Source organism: Aythya fuligula, chromosome 1 (assembly GCF_009819795.1).
Source record: "Aythya fuligula isolate bAytFul2 chromosome 1, bAytFul2.pri, whole genome shotgun sequence".
Taxonomy (NCBI): Eukaryota; Metazoa; Chordata; class Aves; order Anseriformes; family Anatidae; genus Aythya; species Aythya fuligula.
The window spans coordinates 132,455,411-132,479,601 of record NC_045559.1 but is presented as its reverse complement, the minus strand read 5'-3'; the positions used below and the strand labels follow the sequence as shown (position 1 = coordinate 132,479,601).

The 24,191-nt window shown below is 34.5% G+C and overlaps 1 protein-coding gene across 7 annotated transcripts in view; it reads left to right on the top strand.

Moving 5' to 3' along the window:
* STS (steroid sulfatase) overlaps positions 1–24,191 on the top strand; it is a 109,872-nt gene that overhangs the window by 40,120 nt on the left and 45,561 nt on the right. For 6 of the 7 annotated variants that reach the window (XM_032183478.1, XM_032183479.1, XM_032183476.1 and 3 more), the window contains one exon: positions 1,428–1,564. In XM_032183478.1, coding sequence (XP_032039369.1) covers positions 1,428–1,564 — 137 coding nt within the window. The remainder of the gene's footprint in view (positions 1–1,427; positions 1,565–24,191) is intronic. The other variant, XM_032183484.1, reaches the window with a different exon arrangement.

The following is a 24,191-nucleotide window of genomic DNA, read 5'->3' as shown; positions in this document are numbered from 1 at the left end:
AAATATATCCAACCAATGTGAGGAAAAATGGATCATAAATGTACAATATTAATCCTACTTAATTTTTCTTGGGAGTCAAATATTGATGTCATGTCAATCTCTTTTATTAAAAAACTGTTTTCAGGTTCTTGATGGCTATAAGTTTGATTTTATTTTTTATTTTTTTTTACTTTAAAGAAACAGTTTGCACGTGCATATCTGTATTGTTCTTCCATTCGTTTAAAAGCTGTATGAATCAACTGCATGAGGAAATATATAGTTTCTCTTTGATGTTGACATGAATAACATGTATTATCCACCACAAAGGTGGCAAGGGAAAATATGGTCAATAAAATCAAAAGTACTCCGTAATTAGCTGTTTGCCTTAAGGTGAGATCCAGACAAGTTTTCTGGATAGTGCTCTTGTCATTCAACTGAAATTTACAGTATGTGTGATGTACTACAAATGCCGTTAGAGCATATAGCAGTAAATTCGGCTAGTACTGCACACTTTTAAGTAAAGTTCTATAAATAATGCATAAGGAAATGTTCTTATTTGAGCTTTGCTTTCACAGCCTGCTGGAACTGATCATAAATATCATGTTGACAGATCACATGAACAGCAAAATTTACAGAGAGTCTATTTATTGCACTTGTTTTTTTTGTCTCAGTTCAAGAAGTAGGCTGAAAACAATGCAGACCATTCATTACTGTGAGAGGAAAATATTTCTTTATATTAGTGTGCATTTTAAGATTATTTATGCCTTGATAAAGCATATACAAATGTGACATACTTGTAGTGTTATGTGCCAATTGTATGCATGCAAACACCACAGTAAATGACAAAAGAAGATTTTGTCATAAATCTTAGTGTGAGGACTAAGAGAGAAAAGGAGACTAAGTGCTAATATACTTGGTTTGGCACAGTCAGTAATACTATGGTGTGCTTAGCCCTGGTCCTCATAATAGGGACCAATAATATGGTCCTCATAATTAGTTGATCACCTTTCTTATGACCTTGTGAGGGAAGTAATTATATTTCACACATATAGGTATATGTTTTTGAATAGCAATTGTGTTAGGGCTTTTAAATATGTACTTCTAAAATGAATAGAGATGCTTGTAGCCAGAACCTGCTAGGTTCCTGGCTTTAAGTAAGTCCTCTTTCAACATATATAGCAAACTAATTGGTTAAATTTTACTGTTTATTTTTGCTTTCAGTTCAGTGTGCACTTAAGAGCGTGCACACACATTTTGTGTGTGTGTGTGCGTGCATGTGCATGTGTGTAATCAAGATTACCGTATGATTAGTTATTTTATCCTATGTTTTATTCCTTTTCCTCTTTTGAGCTCTAGGGCTGAAAAGTTTCTGCTTAGAAATTTTTATTATAAAATACACTAGAAATATTTTTGTTATTTGCTTTTATCATTGTTTTGTTTTTCTTCAGGAACACTGATGTGCCATTTCTTCTTGTCCTGTCTTATCTTCATGTCCATACAGCTCTATATGCTTCAGACATGTTTAGAGGAAAAAGCAAGCATGGTTTATATGGAGATGCAGTGGAGGAAATGGACTGGAGTGTAGGTATGTTGCATGTGCTTCTAACATTAATGAAGATAATTCATTCATGTCCACCAAACACAGACTTTTGCAATTTGGATGTCTGTAACATATGTGACATACTTGTCCCTTATACTTGGGGGAAAGAAACAGTCATTTAGGAATCACAATAATCTGACCTCTTGTGGTATCTACTATGTGATCAAAAGTGTCCTAAAAATGCCTACTCTTTTTTTTGACAATAAAGGTAGTCCTTATGCACATAAGAGATATATATGTATACACACCTTAACTGTGGACATTTAAAGTAGAGTGAGTTGAGTCCAACCCATGAGCTTCTGGGGGACTGCTGGCCTCTGCAGTCCTCCTGTGATGCATAAAAGGAAGGGCTTTCAGTGTGGGGGACTGAGTAGAAAAAAAAAATTTGTATGTCTGATTTTGTATAGAGAAAGTAGATTTAATTCAAGTTGTATTACACACTGAATACTAATAACAAAATATTCTCAAATTAAATGACTGCAATATTCACTATTAACAACTATTTGACTATTTAACTATTTAACTACTATATTTAACTATTAACAAAAGCTCATTATTTTTGGCAAGTTCTCTCAATCTGTGAAATCACTCAGGTGAGGTTCACTTATCTTCATGGAGAACAGTAAAAATAATGTTCTCTTTGAGACTTGGGAGCAGTCAATCGTTACATCTTTCAGCAGGCTTCCGTTATCTTTAGACATATCAAAATGAATCACAGAATCACAGAATTGTCTAGGTTGGAAGAGACCACAAGATCATCGAGTCCAGCCTCGAGTCCAGACCTAACACTTAACAAGTCCTCCACTAAACCATATCACAAAGTTCAACATCTAAACGTCTTTTAAAGACCTCCAGGGGTGGTGACTCCACCACTTCCCTGGGCAGCCCATTCCAATGCCTAACAACCCTCTTGGTAAAGAAGTTCTTCCTAATATCCAACCTAAAACACCCCTGGTGCAACTTTAGCCCATTCCCCCTCATCCTGTCTCCAGGCACATGGGAGAATAGACCAACCCCCACCTCACTATAGCCTTCTTTAATGTACTTATAGAGAGCAAGTTGTTTTCCAGTTGTGAAAACAACTAACACTTCATATTTTAAAATAATTGTTTTGGCAAAAAGCAGTACTGGGAGCCAAAGAGCAGCTTACATTCCTCCTTCCCACATAGCCCAAGTTCATTCTGTTCTTAGTACAACCCAATGCAAAGTGGCTATCTTCAGAAATTCAGCGTTGACACATACATATTTTTAAACTATGCAAGCATCTGTGGTAAAACCTTGTGTATATTTCTTTGCATTAAGAGTTCCAGCTGCAGAACAAGAGTTCTCATTTACAGGAGACAAAAGACAGCACGGTACATTTGGTGATTTGTAATGTATTTAGTGCAGTGTTTGGAAAAATGAACAAATGGGGAAAAGCCTTGTGAAAAACTGTGACACACATAAAAGGAAGAGCTTTCAATGTGGGGGACTGAGTAGAAAAAAAAAATCTTTTCTATGTCTGATTTTGTATAGAGGAAGTAGATTTAATTCAAGTTGTATTACACACTGAATCTTTATCACTTCTTTCAGTGGCCACCAGCATTTAGTAAGTCCAGTGCTTGCGCTGGATAAATGTATGCAAGTGTCCTGGCATTTCTGTTTGCACCTGCACTGGGGTAAACCAGCAAGCATTATCTTTTCACTGTCTATGTTTATTTTTTCTATTTCTTTTTCTTTTCCAAGGTAGTAAGAGTGCTCCAGATTAATTGATTATTTACTGCTGTCATTGGGTTTTGCTGCCTCCTTCAGGAAAGTAGCTCTGGGGTTTAAACAAGTTGGAAACCAAGGCAGCCGCCATGCTGCTCTTTGAGAATATCTAATGATGCAGAGGTAGTAACAGATTGCAAGTCACTTCTCTGTTCCAGAATGACCACAGGCTTTTAGGAGATGTGTCAAACAAAATGTCAAACACCAGGACACCAACGTATTAAAAAAAGCATGGGATAAATCAGAGATAAAAATCTAGTAGCAATAGCGTAAGAATTTTGAACATGCTCAATAGAGGAGAAACATGAGTTTCTTTAAGTGTTGTCCTTTATAATTCATTACAGGAGCATCAGGGCCAGTGGGGCTAGTTTAATCAGGAAACAGACCCTCAGCTGTCATAAACTAGTGTACAAATAAAAAATTTTGTCTCAGCTGAGGGTCTCGTTACTTGGTGTGGCTTATGTCTTGTAAGACTCCTCTGTTGACAGATTGCATATTGGCTCCAGGAGGGAGAAAATGTGTTTAGTTTCTCTGTTACTTTCTCCTCCATTATTAAAATGATGCAAGACAGTTATGTCTGACATTTCCAAAGCAGACTGAAGGAATAATATAGCCTTTTCTTTTTTTTTTCATTTGAAGGGAGCACTTATTTCCATTAACCTCCACTGAAAATTCCAGTCTTAATGAATCAACCATGTCAGACAAAGTAGATTTATTCACTGTACTACTGATGCCAGTAACCAGTGTTTTCTTGGAGTGCCTCTTAAAATGTTACTAGGAAAGTCAAACAAAATCACCTGGAAAAGCTGAAGAAGTAAAAACTATAAGCTTTCTACAAAGAAAGATTTTATCATCTGTTGAACAGAAATGAACAGAAATATTTATGTATAGAGAAATGTCATTTGCAAAAGGAACAGGAAAAAAATATCCCAGATATAACAATATGTTATAAAATCCTTGCATTAAAGGCAACAAATCATAATAAGAAGAAAATGAATGTATGGAAAACTGCACTATAGTATAATGTCAAAAATATTTGCACTTCCCAGGGAAAAAAAAAAAAAAAAAAAAAAAAAAGCAAAAAAAAACACCAACCTCAATTCAATTCTAAAAGAAACTTCCAATATATGATCTGTTGAGTGGCAAATATCAATCCTTTGAGGATGACTAAAATGAACAAAAAAAAAAAAGAGAGAGAGAGAACAACAGAGCAAAAGTTATGATTGTCAGATACCAGTGAAGAAAAAGTTATATTAAATTGGACCATGAAATTAAGTAGCCACCATTAAACAGTGTCCCTGATTTGAGAGATCAACTAGAATCCAAAAGAAGGCTTTAGCTGCCATTTAGGAGAGGAAAAGCAACATCTTTTCTAAAAGGAAGACAGAGTAGTCCACTTGGACTGAGAATCCTAAATAAAAGACAATTCTCCCTTTTTATTTGTTTATTTATTTAAAATAAATTATCTAATTGGACACCAATTAATCTCCATGCTAGAAGGAGAAAAAAAAAATAAAAAATGAATAAAATACTCCATTGAATGTTTCATGGTTTTGACTAGTTAAACCAGTATTGAAGGGTATAATTACAGTCCATGTCAAAAATACTAAACACAAAAGCATCTGAATAAGCTTTGAGACTACATATTTCTACTGCTTTTGCATACTGATATGTGTTTAACAGAATGCAATGTTTAAAGCATTCACAGTTATAATGTCACTGCATGTGACATGCCTAGAGAGTTATTCTCTGGCTAATAACATTAATTTTGTTTTAATGTAGGCTAAGCACCTTATTAATGCTATTAATTATAATTCATATGAGAGCAGATGAAATAATCTTGCAGTCTAAAATGGAAAAAGAAATGATGAATGAATGAATTGAATATTATCCTTTTCTTCCTTCCTCCCTTCCTTCATTCCTTCGTTCCTGATTAAGTATAGGAAGAGAAATTGATATTTTCAGAAATTATTTTCTGCTGTAAATTGCATTACACTAATTTAATCCAAAACAGATCACTGCAAAGAGTTTTGGAGCCCCCTGTAGACTTGCATACAAGCTGTGCGAAGACACACTAATTCAACACCATTTTTGGAAAAGGTCGTTTATTATTTTGTTAACGGTAGTAAGACTACTAACCAGCTCTTAACCCTTTGTGGAACAATCACAGCTGAATGGTTCAAGTGTAAAAACATCCCAGAAGTTGTAGTCTGGCTAACACTGGGTATCTTTATTATGAGAATGCCCTGCAAGCTGGAAAAACGTAACCGCCTCTCTGCCATGGCCTTTTGTTGTGTATTAGGATCAAGTTATATCAAGAAAATGTTACCATCTGATGTTAGTTAATTTGAAGAAAAAGAGTATGAATAAATCCCAATGTATCTTACTCTTATTTCAAAATGGTTTTGAAATATCTCTATAGAGTAATTCCATAGCTCCCCAATACAAGAGAGAGATAGAGCTACTGGAGAAAGTCCAGCAAAGGGCCACAAAGATGATTACAGGAGTGGTGCAACTCTCCTGTGAGGTAAGAGTGAGGGAGCTGGGACTGTTCAGCTTGTAGAAGAGGAGGCTCAGGGGGGATCTCATCAATGTCTTTAAATACCTGAAGGGAGAGTGCAAGGTATATGGAGCCACTCTTTTCAGTGATGCCCAGTGACAGGACAGGAGGCAACGGGCACTGGAATACAGGAGGTTCCCACTGAACATCAGAAAACAGTTTCAGTGTGTGGGTGATGGAGCTGGAAGAGGTTGCAGAGAGAAGTTTTGCATGTTCTCAGAGATACTCAGAAGCCACCTGGATGTGGTCCTGCGCAACCAGCTCTAGGTGATCCAGTCTAAGTGGAGTGTTGAATCAGATGACCTTCAGACATCCCTTCCAGCCTCAGCCATTCTGTGATTCTGTGAGATGTTCAAGAGAAGGAAAGAAATATATCGTTTAAAATCAATGCATATTTTGAAACCGAATTAAAAATAACTTTTAAAAGTCAGTCTATAAGAACCAAGGAACTTTTCAATAAAAATAAAGCAAGAATACAACAGAAGCAAGATATGACATTTTATTATAGTGATGACAGATTTTGAGGATGCTAATGATATCTTAAATAGGCTTTCCTTGCCTAAATAACAGTGTTTTCTTGCTATGTCTAATGTTGGACAAGGAAAAAAATAAGCTGTGAAATCTAGAATGGAAATTGTAACCTCTAGCTCTTCTAAATGAAATCAGGAAAATTTTACAATCTCACTACATTGCAATAACCAGAGTTATTCAGAGTTGAATTTCTGCTGGTATAATTCATAGAAACATCAGTCTTCAGAAATTTTCATTACTGTAGGCTTTATGTAAGGTGAACCATAGCATGCTGATTATCCCCAATAGAATAAATTTAAATAAAGATGTCAGAAAACTGTTAGGAAAAAAGAAACAGATTGAAGAGTAATCTCACATTTGGATTATATTGCCAGTCCATTTCAGAGCTGAACAAAGTAAATATTTTGATAAATATTTGGATAAATACAAAGCAGGGATTTCAAAAATAAATAATATTTTTAAAAAATTGCAGATGAGGAAGCAATGATCTACATTCTATGTGCTTTTTCTTTAAAGTATGTTTTGCTTTTTGTGGAAATTGGTAAAATAATATTGCATTAAATATTTCTCTTTTGTCTCAGATTTTATAGTGTTGTATATAATCTGACTTCCTGTTTAAAAAAAGACTTCAATAATACATTTAGTTTCTTTTCCACTAACTCACCAAATTTCTTTGATTTAAACTTATAACCTAGAAAGATGTCTATACTTCATTTGCACATACAGAGGAAGGATACTGTGCCATTGCTTCCCATGATAGCTCGTTTGTTTCTTTCTTTCTGTTTTCTTTTTATCATAGAAAATAGTGATGGCAAATATAGGAGCCACATGGGACTCACTTGGTAGCAGAGATGACCATGAATATTTTAAACTGTTGTTTTTTCTTCTAGTTGTCTGGGAGTCTTCATGCCATTTTTCTCAGAGGGCTGTTCAAGCCAGTCTAAGCACTCACCATTTTCAAAGCATCTTTTTAAATGCCTGAGCTTGATCCTCAGAAAAACTCCACTGACTTAGTTTCATTCAAACAAGTCATTGATATAACCCAAGGTAAATCACTCAGAAGGCAAAAGCAGTTCTGTGGAATTTAGTTACCTGTTTTCTTGGCTAAATAAGCAATGTGGAGGTCTTAACCCTAACATCTGGATCATTGTGCCAGATGATTGTTTTGATTGTTCTTTCACTGAGAGCACTATGCCTAATTTTTAAACTAATAGTACTCATGTCATTAAAACATTGGATATCTGAATAACTTTTACCAGAGGAACATGAATTACTTGCCAAAGCATTTGTGATACTCTGCAACGGAACTATGTGGGGTAATATAGTATATAATAAAGTACAACATAGTACTATAATAAAGTACAACAAGACTATAATAAAGACAACAAAAAGTAAAGTATACTTTATTGAGAAAGGTCAGCTAGGTTACAGTCGAGTAGGACTAACTGAAGGTCAGACCACTTTTCACACTGTTCTTCCTTGATTCACCTGTTATCATAATAAGAATTGGTTATAAATGTGTATCTTCACACAAAACTTTCAAAGAGAAAGGGAGGAGCAAAAGCCCAAACAAGTAAACTCCAGATCTTTGTAGAAACATCTAATTTACTGTTTTAGTAATTACATTTCACAGTGCTGCAAAACAGATTATATCAATATATATGCAGGATTAGCCTGTGACTCTTAATTTCTGCAGTGCCTAAAAACTAATATGATAAAAACTAAATGCTTATGTCTTTTATCTGATTAATGTGTCTGTGTTTAAATAGTTAATACACAATTTATGTGGATTGATCATTGACTCTACTATTGATTTCTGTTAAAACTCTGGAGTGAATAAATCAAGGGTCTAAGTGGTAACCATTCCAATCTAGTAAAGCAATTTTTATTGACTCCAGTGTTTTTCTCAGACCCCATTGATTTAGTACTAGATGAAAAAACATTTCCAGAAAAAATTTGAAAGCTACTTTGGAAAACTGTAAAGTATTTCGGAGACAGAAAACTGAAATATGCCCACAACAAATTTAGTAAAATACAGTCTAAATTTTACAGCCAAAGAATTTTTGAGATGCTGAAACATGTTACACTTTCTTAGTTTTTATATGCCTTCATAATAGCGTGTGGTGTATCTTCAATTTCTTAGTAAAAGCATTTTCATTCTCATTTTAAAATAGTTATTTTAGGCTTAAAACCTAGCAGCTCTTACACTTGACTTATTTTTTTAATTACAAACTAATTAAAATATCAATTGTAATATTTATTTCAAGTTATTTTGCACTGAAATTTTATTCCTAGATGATTTTTTTTACTATGCTTCCTATATTGAGCAGTAACTTTATCCTCCTGGGAAATAAGCATAGTATTGGCAAGCTTCAGCTGAAATCTATGTCTCTTTACAGAAATTGTTAATGTCCCTTACTGTGAGTTCACACAGCTTTATTTTGCTATAAAATGTGTGTTTTCAGCTCCTATTTAGAAAAGTTGTGTTGCTACTCACTTAGTATCAATCCAGAAACATATGCTAAATCTGACAAGTCTAAATTAAGCTAAAAAAAGGTAAACAAAAATGAAAGGATAAATAAATAAATAAATTCCTGTTGTGTTGGGAAAACAATGAAGGAAATATCCATATTTTTTCCAGAAAAAATATATTGTACCAGAGATTGTGCAGAGATAAGCCTAATTTGTCATTGCTTTTCACCTGTTGTAGTCATTCATAACAGTGCAAAGTCAATAATTTAAAAGATAATCAACACAGAATGATACCACAGTATTACAGACGGTGGATAATCACACTTAGATTGTTTTATACAGCTATGATGAATGTGACATTATCTTAGCTGAGCCTGAAAACCTGGAAGTGATGCCTGGGGCAGATGGCATGTTCCTTGACCTTGCTTTCCTGAATTGATACTGGTATATGCCACAAGTCACAAGGTTTATTTTTAAGTTGTTTTGGTTATCATGAAAGATGTTAAGCCAGCAACTTTAGAAATAAGGTATGAAGCCAATTCAGGTACTTTATGAGCAGAACGTTCTCCCACCCTGTTCTTCCATCCTGCTATTACCCTAACATTAAAAGACTGTTTTTTCAGCTAATATAGTAGTTAAGTTCTTGAAGCATATTCAGTCTTTAGGTCAGATCTGGGAAAATTGTCAATAAGGGTGCAGATTAAAAGACATTTGTAATTCTGCCTTTTATGATGTGGATGCTTTCCAGTTATGATCTGGGCTAAAACCCAAACTCATTTCATATGTCACTAAGCAGTAATGACTTTCAGTCACTACTGAACAGGACTGAATTTAAGAGGTGAGTAAGTGATGAAAGGCTCACATTTCCACTATGATAAGCTTCCTGAGCTATCTAATCCTCCTTAAGTACAGTTTCCTGTTTCTATATTACATCTTTGTACACAGCAAAGCTCCTTGGAACATTATTTACAGGATTACAAAGCACATCTTAAGCACCCATTCCTATAGCATTTTTAATCAGTCAAGTTTAAATAATGTCTTAGTAATGCATACCCCATGATGGAAAACTTCAGTGTGTGTGATGCAGCTTGTGGTAGTAGCACTGTGTTGTTCAAAATTTGCTGCTAACAGCTGAACAGATTTCATTTGCATCTGATATCACTCAAGTTAATTTATCAGCACAAAATGTGTTAATGTATTATTCGTGTAATGTATTTTACTTTACAAAAATATAACTGTATCATTTTCAGGATTTTAAAGTTTTTCTATTAGTTTTGAACCTCTGAAAATTGGGCCTAATAGAAAACGAGTGAGATGACATTTCATGTTATGATCAAAATGCTCTAATTAGAAAAAAAAAAAAAATATATATATATATATAGCTCTTGAGATAGGCAAATTTCTATTGGTAAGAGAAAGCTCAAAGCTTATTTCAGGTAACCTAGGGAGAAGAGAATCCCATACTATGAGGATATGAAATTCTGTAGTAAAAGGAGCTACCAAACTTTTGTATAACCTTTCACCTTAAAGTTTAAGTGCATGTATAAATGGTATGGGTTTTTTGCTCCTTGCTTTATGTGGGCGGGGTAAGTCATTATAAGTAGGATTAAGAACAGAGTAAAGTTTTAAGCAAAAACTAACCTGTAGGAATATAGCAGCTTCTATGAATATAGGAAAATAGCAACTTGATGAAGGTTGCTCATAAAAAGGCAGTGCTGAAGAGAAGTGAGAAATAAGGAAATTGAATGGGGCTAACTTTAGCCAAATTGTAGATATTCTCCAAAATACAGACTAGGAACACAGTTTAATGGAAGATAATAAAGATTTTGTTGATAATTTGACTGCATAACAACCCTTTTAGCATCATTACTTGAAGCTGCTAAGAGGAATTACCTTTGCCCTGTCCCAGAGAAACACCACAGGAGTATACCAAGTCAGTCATCCAGAGCATGGGATCGGAATGGCAGAGATGGACATTATTTACAGCTCTCTTTGCCCGCTTTGGAGAGTGTGTCCCTCTTGTGAACCTGAAACCTTCAGCACTGACTTATGAACATGATTTTACTATCCTTTTTCTTCAACACTTGGTACAGAAAGCAATATCTGTCTAGTTATTTATAGAGCATGTAATCACGGTTTTCATAAAGAATGCAATTGAGCTAGTAGGTGAAGGCTGTTGCTGGTATAACTTACATCTCAATGAAGGAGGCCTAAATGTGAAATAAAGGAACAGAGAAACTAAAAGCAAGAATTTTTAATCTGAGCATTTAAACCTTCCCATCCACACCCTTTCCTTGTACCTTCAGATAGTTTTTTAGTGGGTTGCCTCAATATAACTGATAGAGTCCAGGAATAACTATTAAACATTCATACAAACACAGAAAAGGCACCAAAAAAAAAAAATAATTATAAGGCTATAATGTCCAGTACTCCAAGATAGGAAAAATCAATCCTCCTATGCTTGTGTCTTATGATACAGTTTTTAACGTATGGGTTTCATGTCATTTCTTTTCCCTTTGGAACCCTGTCTCATCATCACAGTGTACCTTCTTAATGAGCAGCTATTCAACAGTAGGTGTATTCGTTATTGTTAAATATGAATTCTCATATTTTATTTAACACACACTATTGAAGTTCTGTTTTGAAGACAGATTTCTTTGACTTCTCTCATCTTTTCTGTGGCATCACATCGCTAGACCATATAACAGATTCACAAATAAGAATTTTCACAAAGTCTTTGTAAGATAGGGAGATCTCATTAATCTGTTCTACAGATGAAAATCTGAAGCACAAAGATGATGTTCAGATTTACCAACTGGGGAAGAGTTTTCTTGCCAGTAACCCACTAATCCAGCTCTGGATCTATAGTAAAGCATTAGGATTTACACTCAGCTGGCATAGCAGTAGGAGAGAGGAGAAAACAAGTCATTTGTCTTTCCCAGGCTTGATCCATGTTGGAGCTGGGAAAAAATTAGAATGTGCATCTTGTCTCGGGAATACAGAATTTCTTCTGGTCATGGAAAATAAGTTGTTGGTTTTTTTTAAAGGTAACTAACTATCTTCATCAAGATATAAACTACAATTACACGAACAATTTCTGTGATGATACAGAAAACGTCTTGCAGCCTTTTACCCTTTATTCATAGCTGGCTGCATCTCATTTAACTGAGAATATGATTTTTATTTTCTTTAAGAAAATAAAGACTGACCATGTGCATTTCTGTTTTAGTGGTGATGCTGATAAGCCCAGATGTTCTTTTTAAAATCATGACTGCTATCTTTTGGAGAGAGAGATGATTTTTTTTCATGCTTCTTTTGAAATGTATTAGTTATTTTGAGACCATACTGTTAACAAAGATGGGAACTCACTCTCTGTGTTACAATAATCATACAATAAGACTTCGGACAATATCAATTCTGTGTTGTAAGTTGCAATTCCAAAGGAGGGCCATAAGGATGATCAGAGGGCTGGAGTATCTCTCCTATGAAGACAGGATGAGGGAGTTGGGATTCTTCTCTAATCTCTTCAGATTAGAGAAGAGAGGTCTCTCTGGAGAGACCTTATAGCAACCTTCCAATACGTAAAGAGGGCCTACAGGACACCTGGGAAGGGACTCTTTATCAGGGAGCGTAGGGATAGGACAAAGGGGAATACCTTTAAACTAAAAAAAGATAAATTTAGAATAGCTATAAGGAAGAACTTACTTATTGTGAGGATAGTGAGGCTGGAACAGGTTGCCCAGAGAAGTGGTGAATGCCGCATTCTTGGAAGTGTTTGAGGCCAGGCTGGATGGGGCTTTGATCAACCTGATCTAGTGGGAAGTGTCCATGCTCATGGCAGGAGGTTGGAACTTCGGGCTTCAAGGTCCTTTCCAACCCAAACCATTCTGTGATTCTGTGACTATTCATTGACAGTCTGGTTCCTATTAGTCAATAGCCATGAACTTGAAATTTCTTTTCAAACTGCAGAATCACAAGACTCAAATTCCTAGTATTAATAAGCTCTTTTTGATGAGGTTAGTAGAACTGCCTTTTTATTGACTATGTTTATTTTTTTTCAATAATACATTTAACTGCTAAAACAACAACACTAAGTAATGGGCAGGCTGGTAATACTACCAAAGATCATTATTCTTTTAGAAAGAAGTTGTGTATTTTGCATTGCAGAAAATTGTGGATTTTGGGGGATGGTTTTGGTTTGGTTTGATTTATATTTTTTGTTTGTTTTTTTTCATTGCACCAGCAGATATTTAATGGAGTTTTTAAAGTTAGGGAAAGCACTAGAGTAATGATGCTGTGATTAGTGAAGGACAGGCTGCCAAGGTGATAACTTTGGTCTTCTCCAGCTTTTTCCCCCACAACTTGATTGCAAAATCATAGAACCATGCAATCATTCCGGTTGGAAAAGAACTCTAAGTTCATGTAGTCCAGTCTTAATAAAACATTTATGTTTCATTTCAGGCTTAGGAAAAAAAAAAAATAAAAATGGATGTTTATTATGGTTTCTTACTTTTTTGTTGTTGATGTTGTTTTTTGCCTTTATTTTTTAATGCTATTATGATTGTGTTTTTTGTTTTGTTTTGTTTTGTTTTTGCATATTTCATTTAGTTTAGTCAAGTTTTTTGTTTGTTTGTTTTGTTTTTACTATTTTAAAAGCTTTCTTTTTGTTTTCTCTTTATTTTAGTTTAGTTCTTGTATTTTGTATGCTCGTGTTTCTCTTTTTAAACAATTCCCCCTCCCTACCCAGCAATGGAAATTTTGTGCGTGATATATCGTAATGAAAAAGCATGGCGTAGCAACCCTGAGAAAACCCAACAGTTTTTATGTTCGAGTAGTAAGCTCAATATCCAAAGGAACACCTGACCCCTAAGGGCTCAATTGTTTTCTCAAGATGATAGAAGAGAAACTCCAGGATAATCAATCCCTACCTTGGACCAGCATGAAGTCGTATTCAGCAGCTTCAGTGCATCTCACAGCTTTTTGCTACCAAAAGAGCACCCTCCAGGGAAAGCATAGCAAGGTTGAACAGAAAAAAAAGAGGAGAAGCATCTTGCTCTTGCAGCAAGTGTCCTTTCAAAAACCTGCTGGATGGACCACTTTTGTGTTATGACAATAAAAGATTTAGGTTCCTAGGTTTTAGTTTAGTGGCAGAGTTCTTTGTGTGTTAGCAATTGATTTAATTTCAATTTCTAAATCAGACTGGAATTTTAAAACGAAGCAGGCAAGCAAGGAATAATACAAATGTAAATGTGCGTCAATCTTAAAGAAGAGAGTGATCTAGCCCAGAAAAGCAATATGATTTTTTTTTCTTCCTGCAAAGCCAAATATAACTTAATCCCAGGTGTTTGCAATAAATGAGTAGCTTAGAGTGTCTCTCCATATTTCTAGCAAAGTAATGGAAAGTGCTATTTTTGGCAACGTGAAATGTGTAACTAAGTGTTTAGTGTATGGCTGTGTGAAAGGTTTCAAAGTTTGCCTTTCTAATCCAAAGTAGAGTTGATTTGGGCATCACCAAACAGTAGACACATCAAGCAAGTAAAAATGAATATGTTTTTTTTTTCTTTATTTATGATATGAATAAACATAATTTGTATTTGTTAAATCATCATATACTGGAACTTTCAGAATCATTTGATGTGTAATACTAAAAAGTATAATGAGCCTTTGTCATTACTTTTTTTTTTTTTTAAGGTGAACATTTTAAAAAGTTCTGAGGCCCCTTAACTCTGAATTTTGTAAATCTGAAATTAGAGTTTCTGATGTCAGATAAGGAAATCTCTGATTGCTCATGAGTTGTGTCCATAAGAAGCCTTTAATGAAAAAAACAACAAAAAAAAAAAAACAAAAAAACAAACAAACAAAAAAAACAACAACCTGCAATTGGGGTTAAATAGTAAATAGTATTTCCTTTAGGAAAGAAACAAGGAATAAAATAATATAAAGTATTTTAAGAGTATCGGGGTTTTGATAAATGAGGTTTGAAAACAGAACTTTTCTTTTTATAAATTCTTTGCATACATAATCGAGTTACTTCAGGGGTAGTCGGGAAATGGCAGTTAACAACATGTGTATGGTAGGTCTGTTAGCGTCTCTGAAGATGAGACTTCATTCCATTTTGTTAGATTCTTTTCTTTCCCTAGATGTCAAATGTGATAATGACCCATCCACTAGTATGCATACAGAAATATGGTTATGATACAGTGGTCTAAAAATGGGGTATTGACACCAAGTTCCTCTCTCCGATGTTGATATGAAAAGTCACATTGAAATAAGTAGTCAGGATAACATTTATATATTTCCATATCTACTATCCTGGTTTTGTCTTCCTTTAAAGAAATTTCTACTTATGTGAGAGATGCACTTTCATCTAAGGTTAGAATCTGGCCTTTTTTGCCAGCTCCTCATAAACCACAAGCAGATAATTTATTCTTTTATTGATATTATTTATTTATTTGTGGTTTCTCTTTTCCAGTTCTCCCAATGGATTGTTAGAGGAGATCACACTGTTTCCCCCACACGCTTGGCTTCTTTTCATTACTTGGCATCTCTTGCAATGATCAGTCTCTATTGATAGTAGCTTATCAGAATATCATTATTTAAGCAGTTTTGGAAAGACTAGCCTTTAAGAAGGAGGATAAAAGCTGTAATACAATTGAGATTAAAAGGAAGATACCAGTTTGACAGTCTTTACTATTACATCTCCTTTATGAAGGTGTATTTTTTTAGATGGGCCAACAGAACATTTTTTTTTTTTAAATTTAAATTAACCTTTCTTTTTATACATAAATATTGTTCAGTTCCATGCAACTTATGTATTAGTTATTCTTCCCCAGGAGCTGAAGAAGGAAGCTTGCTAAATACAGAGAATGAGATTAAATGAAGAATATCAGGATCTTTATGTAACAATATGTGTTTCTAGTTGGCAGATATCCAGGTCCTCCACACTGTTTTATTTTGTTTTGTTTCATTTAAAGAGTTTTTTTTAGGGACTTGGTTGGAAAACAAGAAACTGTTCACTCCAGTAAGCAAGAAGACCTGCAAAATATCCTGAAAAATATCTGTTCCTTTTAATCATGTTGAAGTAGGTCTTCTGTTTGTGTAGAATTATGTAACTGCCTTAAGTCAGTGGAACTGGGCTGATATGAAGTCAACAACCATGGTATGAAAAGGTTGTGATTGTTGAAAAAAATGTCAACACAACCTTTCAAACAAAATGTATTTACTAGGGATTTGGTTTTAATGAAAGGGAAAAAAAAAAAAAAAGTGAAAACCTTGTAATAGAAGAAACATATATTTTCTTTAATAGCATAACCACGCTGTCAGAAAGGTAGTAAACAAACAGTGCACCTTTCTAATATGTGCAAGACAGTGTTAAGTATGTTGCTAGCAACAGCTGGCAAGGAAAAAGAGGAAAGCAGAGGTGGCTGCCAGCAACTCACAGGCAGGGAGCAATTACATTCAAATGTCAAATGTCCATTAGCAGAAAATTAGAGAGAAAACCAAAGCCAAAAGTAAGGATGATGTCTGTGCAGCTGAAAGTGGGATGAAATGTCCCATCTGTCTCTTGAAGTCTTGACTGGGGCCAAAGTGCCCAACATTATAAAAAGACATGGTTCAGTGTAGGGTTAAATATAATACAAGTTCCTTTGTATCTACCACAACACATCCTACAGGACAAGCTGAACATCCTCAGCATGGTATCAAGAGCAGAGTGCTACTACAATGGCTTTTTTACCCAGTATAATTTTTAATAAGGCTTAAAATTGGCAGGTGTCCTTAAAAAAGTCCTTCAAACATTTCTATGGAATATTATCCTAACTGTTCTTGCCAATTTAGAGCTGAGATAATCGAGCCCCATATCCCAGATTTCTCAGTCATTTTCAACTTTTGTTTGGTTCTGCTGTAGTTCATCAACCGGCAGTTGCAATAACCCCCAGGTGCTTCTCATAAAAAGTAGATGACCGATTTAAACAGGTAAAGAGAACTTTGAGGTCTGTTTCAACAGAAGATGTTGGATAATAATATCCCATTTCTTTCACAGAACATAAGCTGACTTTCTGATGTGACATTTAATTATTTCCCTTGTTCTTTATTAACCTTAGGAATACACAGTAAGGGAATAGAAAACAATCATTTTAAGCAGGAGACACTGGTGTAATAAATATGCGACCTGGAAACATGTACACAAATGTTCTGCCCTACTGTTGTGATATTTAATTGCTGAGTCTTGCTAAGGATAATCAGTTCTAAGTACAGCTAGCTATGCTTCTCTGATACCTTTGAGGGCAGAAATCTACTTGCTGTTGGGTACTTCTCCTGTTTCTGTATATAGCTTCCATAGGTTTGATGTTACAGGTTCAGAAAGAACTAGTCCTTTAAAAATATATACAAAAATAGGGAGGGACTGACCCTGTTCCTGCCTCTCCATCCATAGGAATAATACCATTCCCATAAGTAAAAAATAAGCTGTTTGGGACCTTCCATTGGATGGTTCCCATCTATGGCTTGGAGAGTTTACCTTGGCCATAACTCTCCTTTACCCAGATTTGCAGTTAGATTAATTTGTGCCTTGTATCTGTGTTAATATTTCAATTCATACATGGTGTTGCTATGTGAATTATCCTTCCTCACTCTGAATTCAACTTTCATATTTATCCTAAAAAGCATATCTTACTGTGATCCTGGTATACAAAGCAGAGCTCTTTCAGAAATATGTCTTGCATGCACAAAGTCTCCTAACTATTTTTTGTAATTTTCCATTGCAAACCAAATGACACCTAGTATTTGTACAGAGAAAAGGCAAAGAAGTGGGCTTGATGATCTCAAGGCTCTCATTCCACCATGTTTTGGGGGCATTGAATGCATCTTGGCCTAAGCAGAGACCTCATGTTGTTCCAAACCAATTTAAGATGAGACTGACATAATTCTTTTTCCCAAGCCTTAGACCAGAAAAAGGCAGATTTTTTTTTTTATTGTAGATATCTTTTGTATGCTACTTAATACTACTGTGAAATGTTAACAGAAGCTCTTTCCTAATAGGCTGAAATATTTTTTTCAAGAGCACTTAGATGAATTAAGGAATCGATGTCCCATTTCATAAGCCAATGAGCAGTCTTTTGAGCTAATCATCTATTATCAATGAGGGTGACCACAAAAATTATTTATCTTCCCTTCTGACAGTATCCTCAGAAATTTAAATCATTATGAATACTGTCATACTGAACATGTACACGCATGCATGCACACACACACACAAAGAGAGAGAGAGAATTATTTGGAAAAAAAAAAAAAAAAAAAAAAAAAGAATCATAAAGGTTTGTGACCTTAAATTTACTTGATCTTCCCCCTTCCCAGAGTTCCTAGTGTCATCTATGGAAGAGAGATTGGAGTTTACATTCTATGGTGGAAAATTGTGTTGAGAACAGTTTTCACAGTCAGGCTTTCTTTCTTATTGGTATTAACATTGTCTGTACAGAGATTCATTCACAGGTAGTGTGGTTTAGAGATGGTGATTACACAGTAGGCTTCAAGTTTCTAGTCATACTTAGCAGGCAGTAAAGGCACCAAGTTGCCCAAATGCTGTTTGAGAAGTGAATTGGCAAATGTGCGTGGTGATGTAGGAAAAAAAAAAAAAAAAAAAGATATCGTGTTGAGGGGGGGAGAGAGAAGAAGGGAAGAATCTTCTGTTTTGTGGCTGAATTAATGCACAGCTGCCTTCATGTAAGATTGGAATTCAACAACTAAAATCAGAAAGCCTGGAAATTAAAATAATTAATATTTCATGACAAATGCTAATTCGAGCTTGATAAAAATCCTGTTTGCCTTATGGTGTATGATTTCTAAGTCCAGTTCCCAAATTCTACAAAGATGAAAAAGGTTGTCTGCTGAAAGACAAAAAATGTGTAGGTTCTAATGTCAACTAATTTTATGTCAGTTCCAGTTCTGTTTGATAAAAAATATAAAAATGAAACAAAGACACTGACATATACTTTTTTTTTCTTTTTTTTTTTTTTTTTTCCAAAAAGGTGCAGAGAATTAAATGTGGTGTTAAATTACTTACCCCGTTTTAAATTCTTGATACTTTAATCTGACAAATTTTTGGCATTATGTATTTGGATTTAAGAACATACACATACTCAGTTTAAAACTGACTTTGACATTAATAAAAGTTTAAACCTTTGAAAATACAGAGAAGAGTTTCTTTTATCACTCCTCAATTATTGACTCAATCACCATCAGCATTTATTGAAATAATCAAATAGTGGAAGCCTTAACTTCACCTGACAGTCTTAATTCAAAAATGAATAGTATCCTTAGGTTGTCATTGCAGATTGCCTAGGTCTTATGCAAAGAAATCTTTTCCAAAATTTGAAAGAAAACCCAGGAGACCTTGGAGCAAGGAAATAGACAGTGTCTTTTGCATTATGCATTTAAGTTGTATGTGTGAAATGGCATCTTATTCTCAGATGTGTGCAGAATAAAGATGCAAAATGCAGTTATCATAGCTGTCCTGTAAAATGTAAATGTGATAGACCCTCTTAAATTGCATGACCATCTCTCATATTTTAGCATTTTAATCAGGCTAAAAAATAAGATTTACATTAGCCTTGTGTAGAACAGATGTAAGGTCTAAAACTGAATTTCAAGCAGTGCATTTATTAGCTAATTTAAGTATTAATAACCAAATACTTATCCTTTTGACCTTTAATAATCCCCCAAACTTTATCACTAGTGTTGTGGTACTGATGTAACTACGAAACCCTTGCTATACTGCATTGTCAATATTGCAGCTGTACTTATAGGTCTTCCCAACCTCCATAACCACATCTAAATCTGAGCTTTCTTACCCACATGTATTTCCATAAATGCAAAAGATCGTTCCAACTTTCCCATTTACAAAATAAGTTGAACCCTACGTGAATAAGAAAATAAGCAATATAGTACTCATCTCTTGGGAAAATGTATCTTATGCTAATTTTAAGTCAAAAAATTAGTTGATTTATTCATAGTTGCTAAGCAATACATGCCTGATCTATTGTGCACTATGCTGAAAATCTATCTTGAGGGTCTGAAAGACACATTATACTTATAAGGCTGTATAAACAGTCACAAGCCACAATTACAAGACAATCCAAATCCAAACACTAAGCAAATATGTACTGATAGTTTAACTGACCCCACACCACTTAATGTGATGATTTTCTAGAAGATGGCCATTCTCTGAGCCCTTAAACTGATTATTCTTGTCTCAGCCTGTGTCTAGTGGAATCTGAGAGAGAAGCTTTTGATATTCTGCAGGCTACCTGGACGTAACCACTACTGATTTGAATGGTAATTTACCCTATGTTGTAGATAGTTGAATCTGAGGCAATTGCCTCACTTTCCCCCATTGTGAAAAGAATTCAGAATGTTTCAGAACAGAAGGAGACTAGTGGAGTGAAATAGTTACTGATGGGAGCTCAATGTCCAGAGACATCAGCACACCAGAAGAGAAACAAAATTTACTACTTCAGATCAGACCTACTGTGGTTCTATAGATTGAATACCTCCACAGTAGTGCCTTAGGTGCAGTCTCGGAATCCTTCCTTGCATGTAGTTAATTTGAAAGAATACAGGTCACAGAATCAGAGAGCTTTTCTATGCAAACAGAAGTATATTAAGTGGTGATGATTATATTTACAACAAAGGTGCATTCCTGATCATAATTAAAACACTGATACAGATGTGCTTTTTCAGAATCAGATGGTATTTTTTTGGTATAATGTCCTGTAGACATTGAAGATCCAGCTAACCAATAGTATTAGGAACTTGACATATTAAAGACTCCAGCTTTGTACTTTAAAAAAGACCAGATTGTAAGGACTGTTTCTATTGCATAACTTCAAAAATAACAATAGCAAAGTGAGACTGTTTCAAGATTTTCTGCTGAATCTAAACTCTGCTTTTTTTTTTTTTTTTGCCTTTTTTTTTTTTTTTTTTTTCCCCAGGAATTATATGTATTACTATTAGTTCTGTATTTTCTTTTTGTTCTAGTCAGTTATATTAGCTATTATTCACTCTCGCCTTTGAGATTCATATTTTAATGCTCCTTCTATATAGAATCACAAGTCATCTTAGGTGGGTGTATTCTATTGATGGGCTAGATAATGTTCCATAATACCATCTATTGCTTCAACACAGAATTTCCACTTTCCAGTGGTTGTATTCTAGCTCTGAATGTTAAACAAGTTTCATGCAGACTTTATATACTGTTCACCATGTGTGCAACAATGTCTTGTTTTGCTGTCAGTGATTTTATTATTTTCTATCTTTACCTCAAGTGTTGTGCTCAATGAGTAGGTCTGAAAGTCATAATTACTTCCCCACTGCAAAGACAAACTGATTTACATATTTATCAAGGGGAAACTGGATGGCTGTAAGCATACCACAGAAACATTTGCATATATATAACCTGAAATGTACAAAAGCTAAAATTAAGATATGGATGTGTTGGTCTTAGTTACTAAGCTGGCTTTTATACAAAGGTTTTAGTCAGTGTATTTTGTAATCAGATTGGTCCATTAAAGAATGAAGTCTCTTTTTTCTTCATACAAAATCAACATAGAGATTAAAATGTTTGTTAACTTATGAATGATGTTTTGCAGATATTGCAACATTAAGTCTCCATAAGGTGAAAGTCTTTGAATCTGGAAGAGATGATGAACTGTGGAATTACCTAAATTTAATTTCTATACCAGGCATAAGATCCCAAGGAGTTTATTATGTTAAAAGCTATGTAACTGAATGACATCAATATCTTTTCTGGGAGGAATACGGGCTTCCAGATACTTATGCATGTTGGGGTAATTTGTAAGAGGTTATGCATGTATTCAAAGCACTCCTAGCTTGCCACTCACAGAGGTAAGCCACTTCATCAGTCTACAACTTAGTTGTGATTCTGATCGGTGAAGGTATTTGAAAGGAAGCATTAGTATCAGAAGGGAATTCTGAAACATAAACTAAAGGAAAAAAATCTGCCTCTTGTAGGAAGAGATTTGATGGCTGACCTTTCTAGATTAGTCTTTGTCCAATAATTGTCTCAAGTTTACAATTACCTTATTGGCATGACAGTCATGTGAAAATCTGCTGGAGTGGAATAAGATGTTCTATTTACAAAAATTTCCTTTACCATCAACTATGGTGTCCTGAGACATCCTTAACCCTCATTCTGAATCCTGCTGTTTCTTTGAATCGGGCATACTGTTTTAAAGCTTTCCTAATGAGTGGAGAGACTGTTTTTTCCTAATGCCCAGATCACACAGAGGTATTCTATATTCTAGAGCTTTTGTTTTGTTTTGTTTTTAATAATTTCAGCAAGACTACATTATTTCAAATTAATACTGATAATACTTCTGTCCCATTGACTTCAAATTACAGTAAGCTAATTTATGAAGCAAATACATTTTTTATATGCTTGCTTGACTAAACTTTTGAACAGATTTCCAAATCATTAATGCATTGTTAAACACTGTATTGTTTTTCAGTGTTTGTACCTAGTTTTCAAATGAATAGTCATTGTTTATAAACCCTGTAACCTAATGTACATGAATTCAGTGGGAGTCTTACGTGGTTCAAAACTCCAGAAATTAATTTCAGCATTAGATAGGCTGGCTCGGCTACCATTTATGCTGTGTTACACAAGTTGAATAGTGGCATAGCACTTGCAGTTTCCTACTAATGAGCAGAGTCAATTGCTCTTATCACTTTCACATGGCTATCACTCCACTGAAATTGGCATTTTCACTTAAAGAATGAAACAACTCTATAATTTAACATAGCTTGAAGCAAGAGTGGAGAATAGAATGTAGAGAGCTGTCCTCAGTATATTTTGGAAGAAGTTTTACTTAAATTTTGGATTGTTAGCATATTAATTGAAACAAGCAACATCTTAATGCTGTCCTTAGTCTATTTTGTATCTTAAAATATAGAAATGAAAGAGTAGTGTCCAATGATATAATGCCTTTGTCTGCTCCAATGTTAGCCACCTGGAGTATGTATTCCTGGAATGGCAATAGGAGGAAAAAGTTGCACTTAAAGTGTAGTTGTTCAGTAGGTTCAGAAATTATGCAGTTAGATTGATTCTGATATATGCAGTGTTAGACTGATTCTGTTGTTTGGAATGTTGTCTTTAAAAATTTTTTCTGTTCAAACCAGAAAAGTGTAAATAGTGGTATTTGCAGAGATCAGTACAGCTGTTATTTTTTTAGAACAAGTCAGTTTTTTTGATTAAGAATTTTTCAATTTTTATTAGTTACTGCCTACACTGGGGATATTAAACCATCATTGCTTAAACTGAGCTATAGTTTTCCCAGTGTTTTGACTTATTTATCCTATAGTTTCATGTTCTGGATAATCTCTTTACTTCTACAAACTCTTTTTACATTTGTATTTTGTTCTGCAACTAGCAATGGAATTCAAAAGATAGGCTAAGCCAGCAAAAGCCCTATTGTAATTCAAGAGCACATGATGTATGATATACATCCAGTCATATTTTATGTGTGAAGCAATACAGTTTTACCATCTTCTCTTACTCAGACCTCATTTATCTGTTAACCACACTCATAAAAATGTTACTCACATAGTTGCATTTCTACACTTCGGGTAGGATTCATCTTGCTTTCCTTTATCAATAATATGAAGACATTTACTTTTGAGCTAGTTGCCTGTCTCCTCTTCTTAAGGCATGGGGTAAAAAAAAAGGCCTTTTTGCAGTTGTGATTCACCTCTTACAAAGTTAGGCAGCTAAAACAGGCAAAGTGAAAATCCTCCTTCTTTAGTAAGTGAAATTACCCAGGAATGTTTATCAGTCTTAGCTTAATTCTAAAGTCTCAGTGAAATATGAAGAAATTATACAAGTGGAATAGTAAGAGTTAGAGTCAAGAAAGACATAAGAAAACAGCAAAGGCTGTATTTTGCTTACTTTTTACTATTTCCTTTCAAAATTGATATAATACATGACAGTATGTCAAAGATATCTGTTCACAGAGCATTCTTTGCGTTTTTCCTGTTTTGGTTACCATTTAGAAATGCTAATAAGCAAATGTCTTGCATGTGTCAACAGTAACCATATCATTCAAGTGCATTTAAATGTGTCTTTATCTCATGGTAGCACACACTTTATTGCTTATTTATTCTAGAAGGTGTCAGTGTTCAGGATGAAAACAGAAACTGAAGTTTTGCTTTTTTGTCAGTGCATTGTGAGCACCATTCTCTGACAATAGTGTGGTATTTGAATTGCCAATATTTGTTCACCTGTTCTGA